At 42.3% G+C, this 21,477-nt stretch overlaps 1 protein-coding gene across 3 annotated transcripts in view; it reads left to right on the top strand.

Moving 5' to 3' along the window:
* Nucleotides 1–2,303: 2,303 nt before the first annotated feature.
* Nucleotides 2,304–21,477, top strand: part of SLC12A2 (solute carrier family 12 member 2) — a 90,128-nt gene continuing 70,954 nt past the window's right edge. For all 3 annotated transcript variants that reach the window (XM_012933049.2, XM_055142046.1, XM_055142048.1), the window contains exon 1: nt 2,304–3,180. In XM_012933049.2, the coding sequence (XP_012788503.2) occupies nt 2,449–3,180 (732 nt within the window). In that variant the 5' untranslated portion in view covers nt 2,304–2,448. The remainder of the gene's footprint in view (nt 3,181–21,477) is intronic.

The following is a 21,477-nucleotide window of genomic DNA, read 5'->3' as shown; positions in this document are numbered from 1 at the left end:
GAATTAGCTTGAGAACTAAAATGTACCAGACAGATTAGCAAGGCAGGAACTTCCCTATGACAACCTACACTGCTCAAAGAGTCCACCTGATTTTTCTCCTCTAGTTTACTGCTAACATGCCTTTTGTTTGTTAAATTTTGGGGCTAGATAGCACAGCGGGTAGGGCGTTTGCCTTGCATGCCGCCGAGCCAAGTTTGATTCCTCTGTCCCTCTGGAGAGCTCGGCAAGCCACCGAGAGTAGCTTGCCTGCACGGCAGAGCCTGGCAAGCTACCTGTGATGTATTAGGTATGCAAAAACAGTAACAAGTCTCACAATGGAGACGTTACTGGTGCCCGCTGATGAGCAACAAGATGACAGTGATACAGTGAAATTTTGGGGCTACATCCAGCGATGTTCAGGGGTTACTCCTGTCTCTGTATTTAGGAGTCACTCCTGGCAGGCTCAGGGGACCATACAGGATGTCTGAAATAGAACTTGCATGCAAGGCAAACACTCCAGCTCAGAATCTTTACAATCTGTGGCCACAAGAGCAGTTTCTTCACCATAGAGAAAATAAACTAATAGAAACTTATGAAGTCAAGACCACAACCATGGACTTTTCTTTCTTCTTTTTTTTTTTTTTTTAAACTCCCTTGGTTAAGGCTTTGTTTTGGAAGCACACTGGGCTGCGCTCAGAGGAACAAATGTGGTGCCTGGTATCAAACTCGGGTTGGGTGCGAGCATGGTGAGCACCCTCACTATGCTATCTCTCTGGCCAGATCGGAGCTTTCTTCATAGTTATTTCCAAATAGTCCTGCAAACTCTGCGGCTCTATTGATGAGGCAGGCTTCAGGGGTTATACAAACAGGATGTGTTTTGTTGTTTTTTTTTTTTCACATAACCTTTTTTCTTTTTTTTTAAAAAAGCACAACTATAATGTCAGGGGAGAAGCCACTCATGGTTCTGCTCTTCTCTAGATCTGTAGGTAGACTGGGTTCAAAATCGATCCTAGTGCAAAAAAAAAAAAAATTACAAAATTCTGATATCCCCTTACTCCACGACTGCCTCGGAGAGAAATAGAGCTGGTTTTAGCTAAATCTTCACAATTTAAACCGTTCTGAAACTTTCCTGGCTGTTGCTCTCCGTCTGTTTGGGGCGAGCGGAGTTTTCTAGCATTCATTTCGGGAAACACATGAAACCTAAAACCTGTGTGGGGACGACCAGAAGGTATCACAACTAAGCTCACTTCTCACCTTCAAACATCACAGCCTTTAAAATAAAGGTGTCGTCAGCGATGTGGACACACCCACCGCATCACGACGGAAGGGACTCAGGCTATGCAAATCTAACGCGGCCGGGCGGGCCAGAAGATCGCCTCCAACGCCTCCACCGAGGCACCCCAAACTCCCCCTGGGCTCAGGCTCAGCGTGAGGGCGGGGGCCCGCGGCTGCCCGAACCTCCAGCAGGTCGTGCGCGGTGCGCGCCTCTCGCCCCGCACGCCCGGAAGCACCTGCGGGCCGGACGCGAAACCCCTCCGCATCCCCTCCGTTAGGGCGGGAGGCGGGGCCCAGACAACTGCAGCCCGGCCTCGGGTACCACGCGCCTGAGGGGAAGCGGCCCGGCCGCCCTGCAGCATCTCGCGAGATCTCGCCAGCTCAGCCCAAGTACGGCGAGTTTAGAACTTAAAAGAAAGAAAGAAAGGGGGAAAAAAAAAAAAAGACCCAAGCGGACGAGTCCCGGGGGCTGTCGCTGTCTCGGCGGCGGGTACGACGGCATCTGCCCTCGCAGCGCGCAGAGCCAAAGCCCGCGCGCCCCTGGACTGGCCCGGCCAGGGCCATTATTAGTCCGGGCTGCAGGGGCCTGGGCTGGCGGCCCATTGACGCGCGGCCCGAGCCCGGGGCGGGGAGGAGAGGGAGGCGGCGGCCGTGGGGCCCCCACGCCTCTCCGCCGCAGAGAGAGGCGGGGGAAGGAGGCGGCAGGGTGGGAGGAGGGCGACGGAAGAGGAGGCAGCCGAGCCGGGAGCGCCGTCGCGGTGAGGGCCGGGCGGAGGCGAGGGCCGCGCGGCCCGCTCTCGCGTGGGGTCGCACGGGAGCCCGGCCGGGCCCGGCGGCGGGGCCGGGTCTGCCGCGCGCGCGCCGCTGCGGGGCCGCGGGTGGGCGGGCCGAGGGGGGCGGGGGAGCGGCGGGCCCCGCCTCCCGCGTGCTGCAGCCGGAGCCGCCGCGGCCGCCGGCCCCGCCGAGGCTTTAAACAGCGGGTCCCGCCCCGCGCCGCCTGCACTCGCGCGCTGACTCGGCTGCGGGTGGCGTCCGTGCCGGTGCCGGGGCCGGGCTAGCGGGGAAGAGCGGGCGGCGAGGGAGAGCGACTTCCCTCACCACCCCTAGCGCCGCGACCGCGGCGGCCGCCGGCCAGGGGCGCGTCAGCCGCGCCAAGCCGCCAGGCGCTCGGGATCCGTCGGGGGTCGGGCGGGGATGGAGCCGGGCCCCAAGGCGCCCTCCTCCGGCTCCCCGAGGCTGTCCGGGGTCGGGGAGCCGCCGCCAGCTGCCGGCGCGCTTGCAGCCGCCCGGGTGGAGCTGCCCGGCACGGCCGTGCCTTCGGTGCCGGATGATGCTGCGGCCGCGAGCCGGGCCGGCGGCGGGGTGCGAGGCGAGGGCGCCGCGGCGGCCGGCGACGGGCTGGGGAGACCCCTGGGGCCCACGCCGAGCCAAAGCCGCTTCCAAGTGGACGTGGTTGCAGAGAACGCCGGGCGGGCCGCGGCGGCGGCGGCGGCGGCGGCGGCAGTCGCGGGGGCCAAGGAGACCCCCGCGGACGGGAAAGTCGGCGGCGAAAGCGGCCCGGCCAAGGGCAGCGAGGAAGCCAAGGGTCGCTTCCGTGTGAACTTCGTGGACCCGGCTGCCCCCCCGCCGGCCGACGAGAGCCTGTTGGATGCGGCGGTGGTCGGAGGCGACGGGCCCAACGTGAGCTTCCAGAACGGCGGGGACACGGTGCTGAGTGAGGGCAGCAGCTTGCACTCGGGCGGCGGCAGCGGGCACCACCCGCACCACTACTATGACACGCACACCAACACCTACTACCTGCGCACCTTCGGCCACAACACCATGGACGCCGTGCCCAGGATCGACCACTACCGGCACACGGTCGCGCAGCTGGGCGAGAAGCTGCTCCGGCCCAGCCTCGCCGAGCTCCACGACGAGCTGGAAAAGGTGAGCGCGCCCCGCCCGCTAGCCCCGACTCCTAGCCCAGCCTCCGGGAGGTGGCGGGAAGGGACGAGCACGCCTCGCTGGCATCTCCGGGCGGAGCTGTCAGTGGTGGCATTGCGGAGGAATGCAACTTCAGCTCGTGCAAGTTGGCAGGGGGGGGGGGTTAGGCTAGTTACGTGATCCGTGCCGGGGAGAGGCAGCATTTAAACAGCCTGCTGCGTCCAGGGCTGCTCTTTCTCTCTCTCTCTCTCTCTCTCTCTCTCTCTCTCTCCCGGGCTTGCTTGTCCCAGCCACGAAGGTTTAGCCCTGCATCCCGCCGAAGGGCTCGTGCGGAGTGAGGAGAGTGCCAGCAGGAGGCTTAGGTGAGGACATCTCCTGGGAGAGCCTGCAGCGCACCTACCATCTGTGCCCCTTTTACGAAACTACATTGTTCAGTTTAGGGCCACCCAATAGGATTCTGCTTAGTGGCTACGTGGGAAGGTGTTTGCAGGGAAACTTAAACTGTGTGTTTGTGGGCCACGGATGGTTCAAGTTTAGTAATCTTGCCTTTTTGAATATGCAAAGTGTCACGGAAATCTTTAAGTCTTGGGACATCCTTTCCTGATAATGTCGAAATGTAAACTTCTTGAAAGAGGTGCATAAAATTGGGTGGTGTATGTTGTGTCTTTCTTAAAAAGACAGCAACAGGACAATTGTTTATTTTCCTGAAAGACCTAGGGTCTAAATATTTACACGCAGTGAACAGAAAATCCAAACAAATGCTATACATTTCTTTAATTTCATTTTTTTATGTCCCTTTTTTCCCCCTGTAGGATTCAAAAATGTTAAACATTTGGTGCTTTTGAGATTCCATTAATTTTTGTTTGGGGACCACACATGGCAATTGAGGGGTTACTCTTGGCTCTGCACCCAGGAATCAGTCTTGGGGGTGCTCTGGGTTCCATATGGGATGCTGGGGATTGGACCTGGATCCACTGCGTGCAGGGCAAGCGCTTTACCCACTCGACTCTCTCTCCAGCCCTAATTTTCAAGTTTTTATGAATTGAAATTATTTGAAGTCTGCCTTTACGGTTTGAGTTGAAATTTGAAGTGTGGCTTTACAAAACTTTTGTGACCCCATTGATGGAATTTTGTGCATGCAGAGTTGATACCCTATGTATGGTTGAAGTGATCATGGTGTTGAAAAATTTACAGAAATAGTGATCTCTTTTGCATATGACAGACACTTCATACAAGACTATTTGTTCTCGTTCCAGTGTTTGATAATGTAACACTCATACAGTTTGAAATAATTAGAGCGGTCCTGGCCCTTACAGTTTATTGATTGTTTAAAAGCCTGATGTCATTTAGCTTTAGATAATACTACTCCTGTTAGGATAATTGTATTTTGTCATAACAGAAGACAAATGATTCTTACAATTCTTGTTTTATTCAAATTCTTGTAGTTCTCTCAGATCTATTTTTTTTTCCCCCTGAAAACTCAAAATCTTTGAGATTTTATCAAAGTTGAGTAATTAAGCCACAAAGCAGTCTATTTCCTTTAGGTTTTAGAAAGGCCTTTTATCAAATGATTTGTATGCTTTCTTGGAAAGTGTTTAAATTTAATGCTAACAGTAATTTACTTCATGGATTTTTAGGTTTTTTTTTTTTTTTTTTCAATTTTTGGGTTTGATTACCAGATCAAAATAGAACACCTGTTTAATTGTATAGGAATTGAAGAAGTAACTCAATTTCTTAGTCTCCGCCTCTTTAACGTGCAGGGTTATTTTGAAGAAGGAAAAACTCACTTCAGGGCCTGTGTTCAGTGCTTGAAAATAATGGCTTATGTAGTTATTATTTCAATCTTAAATTGGACTTTAGAAAGTGCATAGTTTTAAGATTTTCAAATTTACATTATTAAGTTTACATTATCATTATCAAGTTTACACTTAACATAATATTAAAATATGTTCAGGGTTTTCAGTTATGCAAAAAATAAATTCCTGGTAGTTTTTTTACCATAAGGATTAATGAAAAACGTGGTTAGATTGTGACTCTCAAACCTGAAGGTAATTGTTTTTAGGAATTTAACAGTGGGTTAAAGTGCTTTATGTTAAGGAGTATAAATCTGGATACAGATATCACTGTTGAATAGGGCAAGGAGGAGAGAGGTAATAATCTGAGTAGCCCTGATAATGATTTTAGCTCTCAGTGAATCATCATATTTAGAATTTCTGTGACATTTAATATTAGAGTTTGATTAACTATTGTGTGATTTACTTTGGTCACCCAGTGCTGAAGTATTATGCATGTAGTGTTGTGCTAGGAACTATGGAAAAATAAAAGAACGGAATTTACAAGCACTCAGAAGGGAAAAGGACTGTATATTGTCTTCTGCTTGAATTCCTCTCATTGTCAGGCACTTTGACTTTTTTTTTTTTTTGAACCACACCCAGCAGTGGTCAGGCTTCTATCTCTGTGCTCAGGGAGCACTCCTAGTGGAGCTTTGGGGGAGACTAGATGGGATCCTGAGGATTGAATCCAGGTCTGTAGTGTGCAAACTTTACTCTCAGGTCAGCACTTACACTTTTTAAAGTACTACTTAAGTCAACTGAAGAAGAAAAGATAAATATTCATAGCACATTTTGCTCTATTTGCAGCATATATATGGACCAGGACTCATGTATTCCCATTTATCAAATATTTATTGGGAGAAATGTTTCAGAGGCATTAACCACACAGGATATTGGGTGATGCAGGATTACCAAAACAGATACTGTCTAGCTAGACATATCAACCAAATAGTTAAATAATGTAGTTACAGATGTTTTTCAGTGTTATAAGAGAAAAGTAATAGGATGCTAGTGAGGATATAAGAGACCTAGTTTTCTTTCTTCCTCCTTCTCTTCCTCTTTCCCCTCCCCCTCTCCTGGCTGTGCTCTGGACTTATTCCTGACTGTCCACAGGGATCATTTTTTGAACAGTGCTCAAAGGACCATATAGGGTACCAAGGATCGAAGCCTGCCAAGGATCGAACCCAGGTCCAACGTGTACAAGGAAAGCACCTTATCTTCTGTACTATCTCTCTGGACCCTATAGACCTAATTTTAAATGGGAAATTAGGAAGGTCTTTTTCAAGAAGTGTGACATTGAATCTTAGACCTAAAGAATAAGTTGATGATAAGGCAGAACAACTTTGCAAATGTAGGGAAAGCATGTGTAAAGGTGATAATGTAATAAAGAGTATATATATCCAGATAACTAAAAAAGCTAAACAGAAACTAGTATATATTTCATTATAAATATGGTAAAGCTGTTGAAGGATTTTCTGTGAAGAAGCAACATAATGTTTTAACATTTCTAGTTGCTAGGTGGAAAATGGATTAGCAGAGACAAAAATGGAAGCAAGAAAACCAGTTATTAATATAGTGTCAAATGTTTACTTTTTTATTAGGAGGAGGACATACCAGCAGTCCTGGAGACTATTCTTGTCACAGTATTGGGGTGGGGAACCTCAGGATCCACAGAGGTCCCACATGCTAAGCTTGTGCTTCAGCCTTAAGCCATGTTTCACAGTTGTTTGAAAGATAAACAGTACTAATCATGTTGGTTGCATGCTAAAGTGATGTGAATATAAACTTATTCAGTAGTTATTAACCACCAACAGTACTGGGGATTCAAAAATGAATTCACAAAGTCATGGAACTTTCATTCTGTGTTGAGACATTAAATTGGCCAGATATAATTTCTCTGAAGATAAAAAGCGAATAGACCATGGTAAAGACTAGTATGAGAAAAGTCTTTGCTAGTGAGCAGACTCTAACTTGGATGAGAGATAACCTCCTGAAAATACTGGTGGGGCCAGAGGGGGGTGTGTGTGTGGGGGGGGGGGTGGATCTTATAGGTAGAAGATCTGTAAACACAAAAGACCTTGAGATGGCGGTATGCTTGTTATGATTGAGAAACAGGAGGTCAGCAAGACCAGTGACAAGAAGGGAGAGCGGAAAATGTAGAACCTTGTAGTCTTTTTTTTTTTTCTTTTTGGGTCACACCCAGTGATGTACAGGGGTTACTCCTGGCTCATGCACTCAGAAATTACTCCTGGCGGTGCTCAGGGGACCATATGGGATGCTGGGAATCAACCGGGGTTGACCTTGTGCAAGGCAAATGCCCTACCCGCTGTGCTATCGCTCCAGCCTCCAGAACCTTGTAGTCTTGTATAGTCTTGATGAAGTCTAGAATTTGGGTGGGGGCTAGGGGTGTGACTGAGTAGTAGTAATTACGTTCCATACATATGAGTTCCTTAGTTCTATTCCCTGGCACCCCAGAATATTTAGGATTAGAATTTGCATGTGGTACGAAACAATGGACGATTTTAAGAATAGACATAGGGTATAGATTCTAAGCTCACAGTGATTGCTATGAGGGGAATATACTTTACTTTTAAATTTTATGGTGACATCTGGTGGTGCTTAGGGTGGTGTACTCTTGGCTCTGTGTTCAGGGCTCAGGGGAACCCTCTGGGATGCCAGAGATAGAATCTGGGTTGGCCACATGCAAGGCAAGTGTCCTAGCCACTATATTATCCAGACCCAAAAATGTACTTTCAAGGGGGGATGGGAGTAGTGGTACTGGGGTGTGTTTAAGAGTGAAAGCCCATTCTGGTTAAGTTTTTTGATTTTTTTTTTTTAAGTGATAATGTCTTATCTTGATAACGTTGAAGGTGTTCTGATGCTGGAAACAATGCAAGGTGTTTTGATATTGGATAAGGTTTGCAAGTAGAATTGTTGGGATATGCTGATGATTTGAAGTAGGGATGTGTGAAAAGATTAATGTCAGGGGTTTTCTCCTTTTTAAAATGTGGATTGTATTTATGGAGTTGGAGAAGACTGAGATCAATTTTGGGAGGTGGAACTGAGAAGTTTATTTTAATCTACAAATTAGTTTTATAGTGGGGCAAACACCTAAAATTCTAACACTGGTTTGTGAAATAAAAGTAATTAAGAGAGTAGGTTTGAATTTGTAACATAAACTTGTGCTTTTTATATTATAACTTCCAGTTAAAAACGAGGAAAATGAAGAGCTTTTTACATTTTTGAGGCAAGGTAGTTTCTTTGAAAGCAGCTTATTTAGAGAAGTGAGGGGAGAGGAGGAAAGAGATGAAGTTTGCTCAAGAGAGAGCACCTGGGCTGGAGAGATAGTAGAACAGAGAAGGCACTTGCCTTGCACATGACTGACCTGTTTCTGATTCCTGGCATATGATGTGGTCCCCGGGGCACACCATATGTTCCCCCAAGCCCACCAAGAAATATCCCTGAGCCCAGAACACTCATACAGGCTTCTTCAGAGTGGGAAAAGCCGAGGTATTTGTGATTGGGGTGGGGGGTGGGGAGACAGGGGAAATAGGTGAGAATAGGTTGATTCTTCAAGCTGGAAATAAGAGTGAGGGATAGATAGCAATGGAAAGTGCAGATACTGAAGTTAAGAACATTTAATCAGTTTCCTATATGAAACAAAACCTCTCATCTGCCAGTGGCTTTAATTTTCCATTTGTCACCTGTACTAATGCTGTCTTAAAGCTATTATGAAAAACTTGGAGTTGTAGAGAATTCAAGGATTTCTAATTAGTATCAATGGGGGAATCTGAAAAACAAAAATAACTCAGTGTGGAATGTTGTCTTTGCAAACACTAATTAGGGCTGGTGTATCTGCAATACTTTTGGTTTTCTACTTTAAATTTTTGTCTGAACATCCACATCATTTAGCTTAAGAATTTTAGACATTTTGGATTGTTCTTGTTGTATTGAGCTGCACTAGTTTCTTCAACAGCGTAGCTTCTAATAGAATTTGATTTTCCATTCATTTTATAGCTTTTTAAAAAACAAAACAAAACTGGTGGTTTGGTAGGGCAGCCTTGAATCATCAGTGGAGGAACACTTAGATAAGTGAGACCCAGGCCATCCAAGAAGTGGGGAAGAGGAAAGGGAGAGGAATGATTAGAACAGATTTAGTTTTGCTAATTGAAAATTTGATTAGCGCTGACTGTATCTTGAGAAGAGGCAGATAAATTTCATAGGGCATGGCAGCTGAGGCGTTTAGCCCAGAGTTCACAACTCTTCTTTTGCCAAGGATTATGGCTTTTGCCAGCTAAAGTCTCTGTCCCATAGAAATGTGCCTCCAGTCCCTACATTCTTTTTTTTCTACTAAGCCTTTGAAAGTTGGTGTATGTTTTGCATCTTGATTCAGTAGTATTTCATGTGTTTACTAACCAAAGGTTATTAGTTTTACTTTACTGTCAGGAAAATCTGTATTCAGTTACCACCAGTACGTGATGTCCTCAGATTTTTTTCCCTCATGTATATTTAACTACTCCCTGTCAACTTATTTAAGCAATTTTTAGATCTTCCACTTAAGGGACTTTTTCAGGCGCTTTCTACTCATTGTCTTTTTGCAATTTCCTTCATATCTAACCTGTCCATCTTCACACTTGATTTTGGTTTTACTTTGTTTTCTTTCTTCTCTTTCTGTGCTATAATATAGCGGGCAGGGTGAGAGGCCGCAAGCTGCCGAGAGTATCCCGCTCACACGGCAGAGTCTGGCAAGCTATCTGTGGTGTATTCGATATGCCAAAAACAATAACAAGAAGTCTCACAATGGAGACATTACTGGTGCCCACTTGAGCAAATCGTTGAGCAAGGGGATGACAGTGATACAGTGAATACCTCTATAAACATTTTGTCTCATAATTACAACCCTTTTATGAATTTTGTACATTCAGAACGTGATAGGCGTTTTGCTTCATGTCAGACTTCTAACCATCCTTTTTCTCCTTACTGTCCCAAGACAAATCAACTGGGTTTTTATTCATTATGTTGTTATCTCTGTGAATAGTGTCACTATTTGTAGTGTCACTATTTGTAGTCAACAAGGGAGAAATCCACAAGAATGCTTGAAGCTTTAATCTCCCCACATGCAGTTCACCATAAAGTTCTATCTCCTCTTTAAAAAAATCCTTGTCTTTACTACTTCCATCTTAGAGCAAAGTGTAGCATTTCTCTCTTCAGTATCCTAACTGGGCTCCCATGTGTCCAAAGTATCTTCAGGCAAAATTCTCAACACTCTTCATCCATTAAAACTAGCCCTGGGGCACTGGAGCAGTAGTACAGTGGGTAGGGCATAGGTAGGGTGTTTGCCTTGCACCCAGGTTTAATCCCATATATATAGTCTCCCCAGCACCGCCAGAAGTAATTCCTGAGCACAGAGCCAGGAGTAACTCCTGAGCATCACTGGGTGTGATTCAAAAAACAAACAAACAAACAAAAACGAGTCCTGTTCTGGGCCAGAGCAGTCAGATGATGGGTAGGGCGCTTGCCTTGCCTTGCTGAGTTCCATCCCCTTTGATCCCCGGCGCTCCTTATGGTCCCCTGAGCACTGCCAGGAGTAATTCCTAGGTGCAGAGCCAGGAACAGCCCCTGAGCATCACCAGGTGCAACCCAAAAAGCAAAACCAAAACTAGGCCTGTTCTACTCAACTTTGATGTCTTAATTTTATGGTAAAATAGTTAACATTGACCAGAGAGCTTTTGTAATGACACTGTTAACTCTTTACTCCATTTATATATACATTATTAACTTTTATGTTTTAAGATTTATTTTTTTCCTTTTTTTTTTTTTTTTAAAAAATCGGGTTTTTTGGCCATACCTAGTGATGCTCAGGGGTTACTCTTGGCTTCTGTGCTCAGGAATTAACTCTTGGCAATCTTGGAAGACCAAGGATCAAACCCAGGTTGACTTCATGTAAGGCAAGCATTCTAACAGCTGGACTATCTCTCCAACGCCAGTTTTAAGATTTCTGTTCTTGCCTCAGAGAGGAAGCCTTTGCTGTTCCCTAAGCCAAACTCTTTTTCGCCGTTAGAGTCCTTATTGCGGTTTAAATTAGAACATTTTTAGCTTGTTAATTGAACCAACTGAGTTGATTTCAATGAAAAGCAGAGTACATCTGGTTATTTAAACATTATTTCTGAAGTACCTAGCTAGTGTGTAGTTTTGATTAAGCATACCTCCCATCAATCATGTTGAATAATAGAACAGATTTTTCATAAATTAATGTAGGTACAAAATAATCATAAACTATTTATCCAGGATCTCTGAAGGCTATTTGACAGTCAAATTACTCCATTCGCACATTTGGAATTTAAGAGATTGAAGAAGTAACCTCTTCAGAATCATTGGACCTTTTACTGACAAAAGCATGATTGGAATTTGGAGCAGGTGTCCCCAATAGCCTAACGTTTAATTTTGTATGAATTCATGCTGTTTGGTGATCTTTTTCCTCTTTTAAGAATCCCATTACAGACTTTTTTTTCCATTAAAAATAGAGTAGAAACGATTAAGACCCCCCCTCAGTGTTACCATATAGATATACCTTTTCCTAGTAGGCAATTAAAAACATTTGTTAGAAAGTTTCTTATAAATGAAATCTTACTTTTTTCCTTCCCATATCTTCTTCCTTTCCTTATATGTATCTTTCAAAAGTATGACCTATATTTTAAATGTTTCAGCATTGCACTTGACAGTACTATAGTCATTAGAGTCAGTTTTTTAAGTTCTTTAAATCCTCTTAAGTATTTTAAGTGTTCAGTATCTACTTGTGACTGGTGGCTACCATATACAGACATTTCCTTAATTAGGATGTTTTAGAAAGTTCTGTCAAAGGACTCTTTTAGGGGACAGAGAGATACTAAAGGACTTAATTTGCTTGAGATTGATTCAGTTCCCAGCGCTGTGTGGTCCCCTGCGCATCAGTGGGTGAAGCCCATTCCCCTAGCACTACTCCTTTTGGTCTTGGAGACCTGAGCACCACTGTGGTGACCAACTAATCCCATGAACCATGTCTCTGGGCATTACTGTAGGCCAAAACAACAGAGGATCACCAGGAAGAGCACCAGTGAGGGGTGGGGGGGGTACAGAAGCAGGACGGATTGTAAAATCTCACTCATTTCACCTTTTCGCTTTTTTTCATATTAGTCAGTCACCCTTTCTTTAAAATTATGCAACAGTGAACTTATAATTTGGCATAAAATTCTATCTTTAGTCAAAGTATCTTGAACATATTAGATCTTCAATGTGGTGTTGAATGAGTAGAATCTATCTATTTAGGAATGGAGATCTGATCTTTAACTGGAAAGACCTTGGAAATATTCTTTGCTATTGTATTAAGTACCAATTTTCAAAGCATTCTTCACTTGCATATCTGTATTTTGTCTTCAAATCAGTTTCTGCCAGAAGAAAGGTTTTCAGAAGATCTTAGAATAGTCTTATTTAGTAAGGTTATGACTTGCCTAAAGCCACATAACTAATGTTTGCTGAGACTACCTTTTTAATATTAGGTGTTTTAGTCTCCCTATCCTTTTCTTCTGTACCAACAGCTACCAAAATTTTAAAGAATAACTTGGGGGAAAAATTAGATTTTTCCCTCGAAAAGAATATGCTTTAAAAAAAAAAACATTTCTAGTTACTACTTTGATAACCAGTGTCCTAGACCATGTTCATGATCTAGGTTTTAGCTGCATGACAGTAGAGCTTAGTTATTTTCTGGTTGTGTTGTTTGGCAACTTTTGAACATCCTTATAGATAAGTACTAAAATCATTGAAGATTTGGCTTTTTTACTATTTGATAACTATGTACTTGATGGGGCTGGAGCAGTAGTACAGCAGGTAGGGTGTTTGCCTTGCATGTGGCCAACCTGGATTTGATTCCCAGCATCCCGTATGGTTCTCTGCGTCCCGCCAGGAGTAACCCCCTAAGCACTGTTGGTGTGGCCCCCAAGCCAACGGAAAAATACCCCAAACCAAAGACTACGTACTTGATTACGTTACATTTATTAACATCTGCCATTTTTGAGTTTGTTTTGTGGTTTGGTTTTTGGGTCACATCTAGCTGTGCTTATTCCTGGTATCACTCCTGGGGTGCTCAGGAGACAGGATAGGATGCCAATGATTGAACCCAGGTTGGCTTCATAAAAGGCAAGTTGCAGCTCACATCTGCCATGTTTAAGGAGCTCTATGTAGCATGGGAACAAAAAACCTTTCAAAACATGTAGTTAACAGATAAGCAAACTAAGGGTAGTAGCAGTTTACCCAAGTCTCACAAATAGTGTGTTGTAGGTACTGGTTTTAAACCTAGACATGTTCATGAGAGCTCATGTGAGGTATTAAGACAAGTTTTGTATGTTAAGGATGAAGTAGTCTATTGAAATCTTTTAGGGAAGTCATGTATAAAATGTTGATTAGTTTGGATCCTGACAGAGCACATGGATCAGAGGATATAGATACTTTTTTTAAAAATAGAATTCAGTAGTTTCACAAAATCATGCTTAACCATTTTAGAAATTAATCTTTTTGATAAATTTCTGGCTTATTTCTAAATTTTTAGGAATAATGGATTTGGTTATCACTGTATCACTGTCATCAAGTTGTTCATTGATTTGCTCAAGCAGGCGCCAGTAACGTCTCCATTAGTCCTAGCCCTGAGATGTTAGCAGCCGCTCTCTACTCCTTCCCAACAGTGTCCAGTACCGCATTGGAGGCTTTTTCAGGGTCAGGGGAATGAGACTCATCATTGTTACTATTTTTGGCATATCGAATATGCCACAGGGAGCTTGCCAGGCTCTGCCGTGCAGCAGGTAGCTTGCTGGGTTCTCCGAGAGGGAAAACTAGACAATAAGAGTTCATGCAGCCACAGTTTGGCTATAGACTTAGAAAAATTACTGTAGCTTATAACCATTGTAATCCTGATGATATCATAGATTTGCTGACCTGACCAGAAGCAGAATCATTCCAGTAACTAAGCAAAGCAACAATAATAATTTTCACAACCTGCCACTTCTGTACTTTGGGATGATATGTTTATACTTAGAACATAAATACAAAATATATATAAAATACAGCCAGCTTCTTAAGGTAGACACAGAGATAGCTAGCATATTTGTTGTAGAGACAGTAGATTTGAAAATTATCAAAAGCAAAAACATAATTCTCAGAAAATTGTAGTCTAAGTATTCCTTTAAGCAAAACCTGTGATTTGATTATTACAGTATGTCCACTAGCATAATGCTGACAGAATAACTAGTGTTTTAATTCAGAGGTCAACAAGCTATCCTTTTTAGAAAACTTTAGTTTCATATCCATCTAGAGTATTACATTAAAAAAGAAAGCTGCGTGTTAAAATTGTTAAGAATCAGCTGTAAAATTTCTCTCCAGTGGTTTCATTGTACTTTATAGAAAATACTTATTTAGGGCCAGAGAGATCACTGAGTGTGCTGAGAGCATGCTTTGCACAGGAGGCTTTTGTTCTAACACTACGTGGCAACCCTAGCTCAGAGGCAGAGTAGCCCCCACCACTATTGACTGTGGCCCTCAAACCAAAAGTGAATGAATAAAATGTTCACTAAATAGTCATCAATAAACGTGCAAAGTTTCCTATGTCATTATGGTAATCTATTTATGTGAATATCCTCTTTATAGTCAATTTAGTACATTTACTGTGATTTGGTTATAACTGGGGCTGTTTGTAATTTCTTACCTGATTTTTGTTTTTATAATATTCTTATGTGTGGGCTACAGAGACAGTACTGAAGTTAATGCTGGTTCTATAAGCAGCAAACCCAGATTTTAATTTTCAGCACCAATAGGTTCCCTAAGTACCATTCATTCAGGGATCATTCTGGAACACAAAGCCTGGGATAGTCCCAACAGTAAATATTCTTTAAAATTTTTTTGTGCTAATTATTATTTTTAATTAATGCCCAATGCAGACAGACACTTCCAGAATAAAATTTCAGACCAATCTCCCTGATCAATATTGATACAAAAATCCTTAACAAAAATCTTAGCTAACCAAATCCAAAAACATACTGAAAAATCATACACTCAGAGCAGTTGAGTTTCATCCCAGGGATTCAAGGATGGTTCAACAGATACAAGTCAGTTAACATAATATGTCACATCAGTAAAAGGAAAGATGAGGATCATATGATCATATCAATTGATGCAGCCTTTGACAAGATCCACCATCCATTCCTGATTAAAAACAGAGGGGAGGAGAGGGGAGAGGGCCCCTGCCATTGAGCCATCGAGGCAGGTTGGGGGAGAGGGGGGTAGGAAGAGAGAATTGGCGTCACTGCTGGTGGGACAGGGAGGGATTGTTCCGGGATGGGAGATGTGTGCTGAAAGTAGATAAAGGACCAAACGTGATAGCCTCTCAGTATCTATATTGCAAACCATAATGCCCAAAAGTATATAGAGAGAATATAGGGGAAATTTTCTGCCATAGAGGCAGGGGGATGGTTGGAAAGTGGGGGTGGTATACTGGGGACATTGGTGGGGAAAATGCGTTGGTGGAGGAATGGGTGTTCGATCATTGTATGGCTGAAACTCAAACATGAAAGTTTTTTAACTGTATCTTATTTAATTAAGAAAAATTAGATGTAGTCAGTGATCTGATACCACTGGCAAATGCTACAAAATCAGCTTTAACAAATGGGACTGTTTAAAATTAAAGAACTTCTGCATGGCAAATGAAACAGACTAAAATTAAAAGCTAACTGAAAGGGAAAAATATTTTTATTCAACACATCAGATTAAGGTTTGATATCTAGGATATATAAAGTACTCACAAAGATCAACAATAAGAATTCAAACACTAGATCAAAAAATGGGGAGAAGAACGATATAGATGCTTCTCAGAGGAAGACAGGCCGATGGCCAGTAGGCACTTGAAAAAATGCCCAACACTCCTTACCAGAGAAATCTAAATCCAAATGACAGTTATCATCTCACACCAGTAAGAATGGCACATACAAAAAATAGGAATAATCTCTCTTGGAAGGAAAGTGGTGAAAAAGAAACTATCATGCAGTGCTGGTGGGGTCATTGGTACAACCCCCGTGGAAAACAGTATGGAGAGTTCTCAGTAAGCTTAAAATTGAATGGCTATCTGACCCAGCAATCCCACTCTTGGACATCTACCTCCAGGACATAAATATTCTCTCAAAAGGACATGCTCACCATTATTCATTGCTGCACTAGTACAGTAGCTAAGATATGAAATCAACCTAGGTGTCAACAGCAGATGAATGGATTATGAAGATGTGGTATATATACACAATGCAATACTGAGCAGCTGCAAGTAACAATAAAATCATGTAATTTGCTGCAAACTGGTTGGGACTGGAAGGTAATCATGTTTAGTGAAGTAAGCCCAAAGAAGAAAAACAGGATGAGCTTATTTGTAGTATACAGAATACTGTATGAGGAAATGTTGTAAAGGGGGATATCTAGATCATCCCTGACCCTGGTGTTTAGAGAGGAGGAAAACGAAGGAAAGAAATCAAGAGGGAAAAAGAGAAGGGGAAGTAATGGGTGAACAGGCACCAGGGCTTCAGACTCCATTTAACTTTCAGCAAGGTACACCATTGAGGGAGTGCTCTATTTAAAAAAGAAAAAAAAAAAGCTAACTTGGGTATCTCATTTAGTACAACTGTTTATCAAAGGTATTTCCTTTCTGTTTTTTTGGTTTTTTTTCCATCTCTCTGAGAATTCTTTCCATTTATTTTTAATCTAGCTGTCAATCAAGGATTTAAATATTGATCTTCTACTTAATACAATGTAACCTTCAAAGAGGGACTCTAAACCCTTAATCCCAGTTTCTTCCATAGGAAAATAGGAAGGATGGTTATTAAAGTTGTAAAATTAAATGTAATTTTTGTCATCACATGGTTCTCTATGTGCATTGGTACGACATACATTACTTTTACGGTCATGGATTTATAGCCTTGAAAGTTTTTATTTTGAAAATAAAATTATTTGAAATGTAGATCATAGTTATACATAGTTATAGATCAACATAACAATTTAGTTTTCTGGCAGCTTGAATTATAATTTACTGACCTACAGTTACGTAAAATTTGAAATGATGCGTAAGTTATGCTATTAATGCACTTTGTTGTATAGTTGTTGCATAGTTAGTATGAATGTTACAAGGTAGAGCATTGAATTCTTTACTACAATCAGCTGTTCTGACTTGGTTTATTGTAAAGTCACATGGTCAAACCATCCACTTTCGTCTTTGGTACTTGAGTTTTGAGCTTTGCATTAATGCCACTGGATGTTAATAGAGCATTGTTAACCAGAGCAGATTGGATTTCTGTAAAACAATACTTCATTTTGAAAGAGTAAGTCTGTATGGGGAGCTTTATGCTGAATACACCAATCACCGACAGCACGGATAGGAAATGTTGGTAACTTTGGGATGATACAATTGGCTAGTACTTCATAAAAATTTTTTTAAAAATAAACTCCGCTATTTTCTTATTCTTATGAATAAGAATAGTAAATAAGCTGCATACCAGCAAAACAAAATTCTTGTATGTCAACAGCATCCTGAAGTAAAGCTTCCCCCTACTCTGTTAATAATAGTGGTTTAGTTTGCTTAAAACTGGGTACAGACATGTTGGTTCTGTTCTCAAACAGTGCAGTCTAACATTAATCTCAGCCCTGCTGTGAAATATATATCAGTTGCCATTAAAAATTTATGACAAAGGGAGGTAGCATTCATTCAGCACATTTTTAGTGACCAAAGTGCTAAAGCATTTCTAGTTGTTGGTCATCAAAACAGTCTTTGCACTTCACGCCTTTTTGCTTTGGTGGTGGTGTAGGGGATAAATGCACCACCATTAAGAATGGAACTACTGGGGCTGGAGCAGTAGCACAGTGGGTAGTGGGTTGCCGATCCGGGTTTGATTCCCAGCATCTCATATGGTCCCCTGAGCACCACCAGCAGTAATTCCTGAGTGTAAAGCCAGGAGTAACCTCTGTGCATCGCCAGGTATGACCCAAAAAGTCAAAAAAAAAAAAAAAAAAGAATGGAACTACTGTAATTGTGAAAAAAGTTGCTTTGTTTGTTTGTTTGTGGTTCACAATATGGTGATGCTTGGGTTACTCCTGGCTCTGCGGTCAGGAATTAGCTCCTGGCTGTGCTCAGGAGACCACATGTGGTGCTAGATATTGAACAAGCCTGGCAAGCTACCCATCATGTATTTGATATGCCAGAAACAGTAACAAGTCTCACAATGGAGATGTTATTTCCTAATGACATCAACTTGTTTACATAAATACAGTAAAATCATTTCAATTATGTATGTTAAGTGCTTAATATATTGCCTGACAACGGCATGACAAGTGTCCACTAAATTCTGACTATTATTATGAATAACAAATAACTGATCTGTAATTTCAAGTGCCATCGTAGAAATTTAATAATCCAATTGCCAGGATAACCCCTGAGCACCACCTGGTTACTCCTGGCTCTGCACTCAGAGACCACTCCTAGCAGCATCAGGCTCAGGGGACCATATGGAGTGCTGGATTTGAACCTAGGTTGGTCAGGTGCAAATCAAGAACCCTACCTGCTATGTGGTTGCTCTGGCCCAAATTTTTCAGTTTTAAGTTATGGAAATGTAATGCATAGGACAATAAATATAGTTAATAAATATATTCACTGTTTGGAAAGCCTTACCTATGAGTGAATTTACTGAAAAACCTAGGTATGCAGGACTTATGACTGAAATCTCCAAGCTTGCACAGAGCCAGGCATTGGCGACATCTGCACATCTCCCTGTGCTTCTGGTAGCCTGGCAGTGATGCTCCAGTTCCTTCATGCATTCGGCTCGTCCGAACGTATGGAGAGTGGCTTTGAGCATGGCTGTGACTGGGTTCTGGAGGTCTTCAACTGCCGGGGCTCTGCTTGGGGCAGGAGGGAAACTTAGCCCACCCCCTCTGAGAAACGCTGGTGAAAACAGCCAGGCAAGGGGGCAAGAGACTCTGCATCACTCTCTTCCGGGAGCTTGGTTTTATACATATGTATATACATATATATGTTAAAAACTTGTGATGGGAGCTTTTTACATCTTTCAGGTGTGCAATATAGTATTAACTATATTTATTTATATTTTCATAAAGTTGTTCACATTAATTTGTTACATTTAATATTCCAACATCAATCTCATCACCATTACAACTACCCACCACCATATTTCAAGTGTTTCGAATCCGACCACCAAACCCTGCCACCAAAGCAGGAATTAAATAATTATGTATTGCTTGCTATGTATAACTCATTAAAAATGATCTAAAAAGTTTCCTTAAAGTGTGTGAAGGTCCATGCTTGTCATAGGTGGCAAGATCATTCTTTTCATAACTGAATAATATTCCAGTGTGCTTGTATGCTTTACATCATCCGATCAGGGACACTTTGGAGGCATACCTTGGCCATGTCTTTTTGTATTAGTGATTTCATTTCCTTCAGATAATCCTCATAAAGTGTTACTATTTTATATTTTATTTTGGAATCTCCATACTATCTTCTACCATTTTACATTTTGACTACTTTTAACAGTTTCCCTTTACTTCACATCATCACTAAAACTTGCTATTCCTTTTTTTTTTGGATGATAGCTGTTCTGATAATTTTCAGGTGATAGCACATTGCATTTTTCACGTGATTAGTGCTGTTGATCATCTTTTTGTATTTATGCCTTTGTCTGCTCTGAAAAGATGTTTGTTCAGATCCTGTTCATCTTTTAAAAAATTGTTGGTTTGGGGGTTATGCTTGGAGATGCTTAGATGTTACTTCCAGCTTGGTGCATATTGATCCCTCCTGGCATTCTTAAGGGACCCCATGGTACCAGGAATCAAACCTAGGCCTTCTGCATGCAGAACATGCATTCAAACCTACAAATCTATTCTAACCTCTCCTTGAAATTGAACAATTTAAAGCTAGATTGTTTATATTTTTTGTTCTTGAGTTGTATGGCTGCCTTATATATTTTGATTATTACCTCCACCACACCGCCGCTACACTCTAGGCCATTTTCCACATGCTCGAGTGAACATATTCCTGGACCATGCAGCCATGACACATCGTCATAAAGTGAAATATATGCTCTCCGGCAAGCTGAGAGTATTCCACCCACACGGAAGAGCCTGGCAAGCTCCTGTGGAATATTCGATATGCCAAATACAGTAACAATAACAGGTCTCATTCCCCTGATCCTGAAAAGAGCCTTCAATCATTGGGAAAAATGAGTAAGGAGAGGCTGCTAAAATCTCAGGACAAATGGAGATGTTACTGGTGCCTGCTCGAGTAAATTGATGAACATTGGGATGGCAGTGATACAGTGATACCTATATGATTGCAAATTTTTTTTCTCTGACTCAGTTTGTTGACTTTTTGGATAATTTCCTTTCTGGTTTTTTTTTTTTTTCCTCTTTTTTTGGTTACACCTGGCGATGCACAGGGGTTACTCCTGGCTCTGCACTCCTGGAATCAGCCCTGGAGGTGCTCGGGGGACCATATGGGATGCTGGGAATCTAACCCAGGTCGGCTGCGTGCAAGGCAAATGCCCTACCTGCTGTGCTATTGCTCCAGCCCCTCTGTGGCAAATATTTTAGTTAGGTTTCGAAGTCTGAGATCATCTCTTAGACTATCAGGGAGCTTACCATCTGTATTTTTGTCACTATTTCATGGTTTCAGGTCATATATTTAGTCAATGTGGACTTAATTCTTGTGTCTAGTATACAGTTGTAGTCTAGCTTAATTCTTCTGTTTATGGCTCTCCAGTTTTTCCAGCATCATTTTATTTAGAGATCTATCTACCCTTTGTCCATTGTATGTTCTTAACCATCTTTCTGGTAAATATGAATAAATATTTGCATGGAATTCTTGTAATCTTTGTTCCAGCTTATCCTCTATTTGATGCTAATACCATACTGTTTTGGTTACTATAGCTTTATGTAGTTGGCTATTGAACAACAAGATTTTGAACTTCCCAGGTATTTTTCATCTATCTGTGAGCTCCGCATTTAAGAATTCGACCAGTTGCTTAAGTTGATTGCTTAAGTGTCTAGATGCAGACACTGAATAAGAGGTCTCACTATATGTTATATGCAGATTTTCTGTTGAAAACATGTCAGTCAGCACCCTTAAATCATTATTGCTCTATAGGGCTACTGGTAGTTTGACTTCAGGGAGCATGTTTCCAGCTTTGCTCTATTTTTTTAAGATTCCTTGCTATTTTTTTGTTTGTTTTGGTTGTTGGACCACACATGATGGTATTGAGGGCTTATTCCTGGCAGTGCTCTGGACACTGTTTGTGGGGCCAGGGATTAAACCTGACTGCATTCTTACCCTCTCTGCTATTGCCCTGGCCTCCAGATTATCTGACTGAGGGATTTTCTTTTGTGTGTGTGTGGTTCCACACAC

This window comes from Sorex araneus, chromosome 6 (genome assembly GCF_027595985.1).
Source record: "Sorex araneus isolate mSorAra2 chromosome 6, mSorAra2.pri, whole genome shotgun sequence".
Taxonomy (NCBI): domain Eukaryota; kingdom Metazoa; phylum Chordata; class Mammalia; order Eulipotyphla; family Soricidae; genus Sorex; species Sorex araneus.
This window is presented reverse-complemented; position numbering and strand designations above follow the sequence as displayed.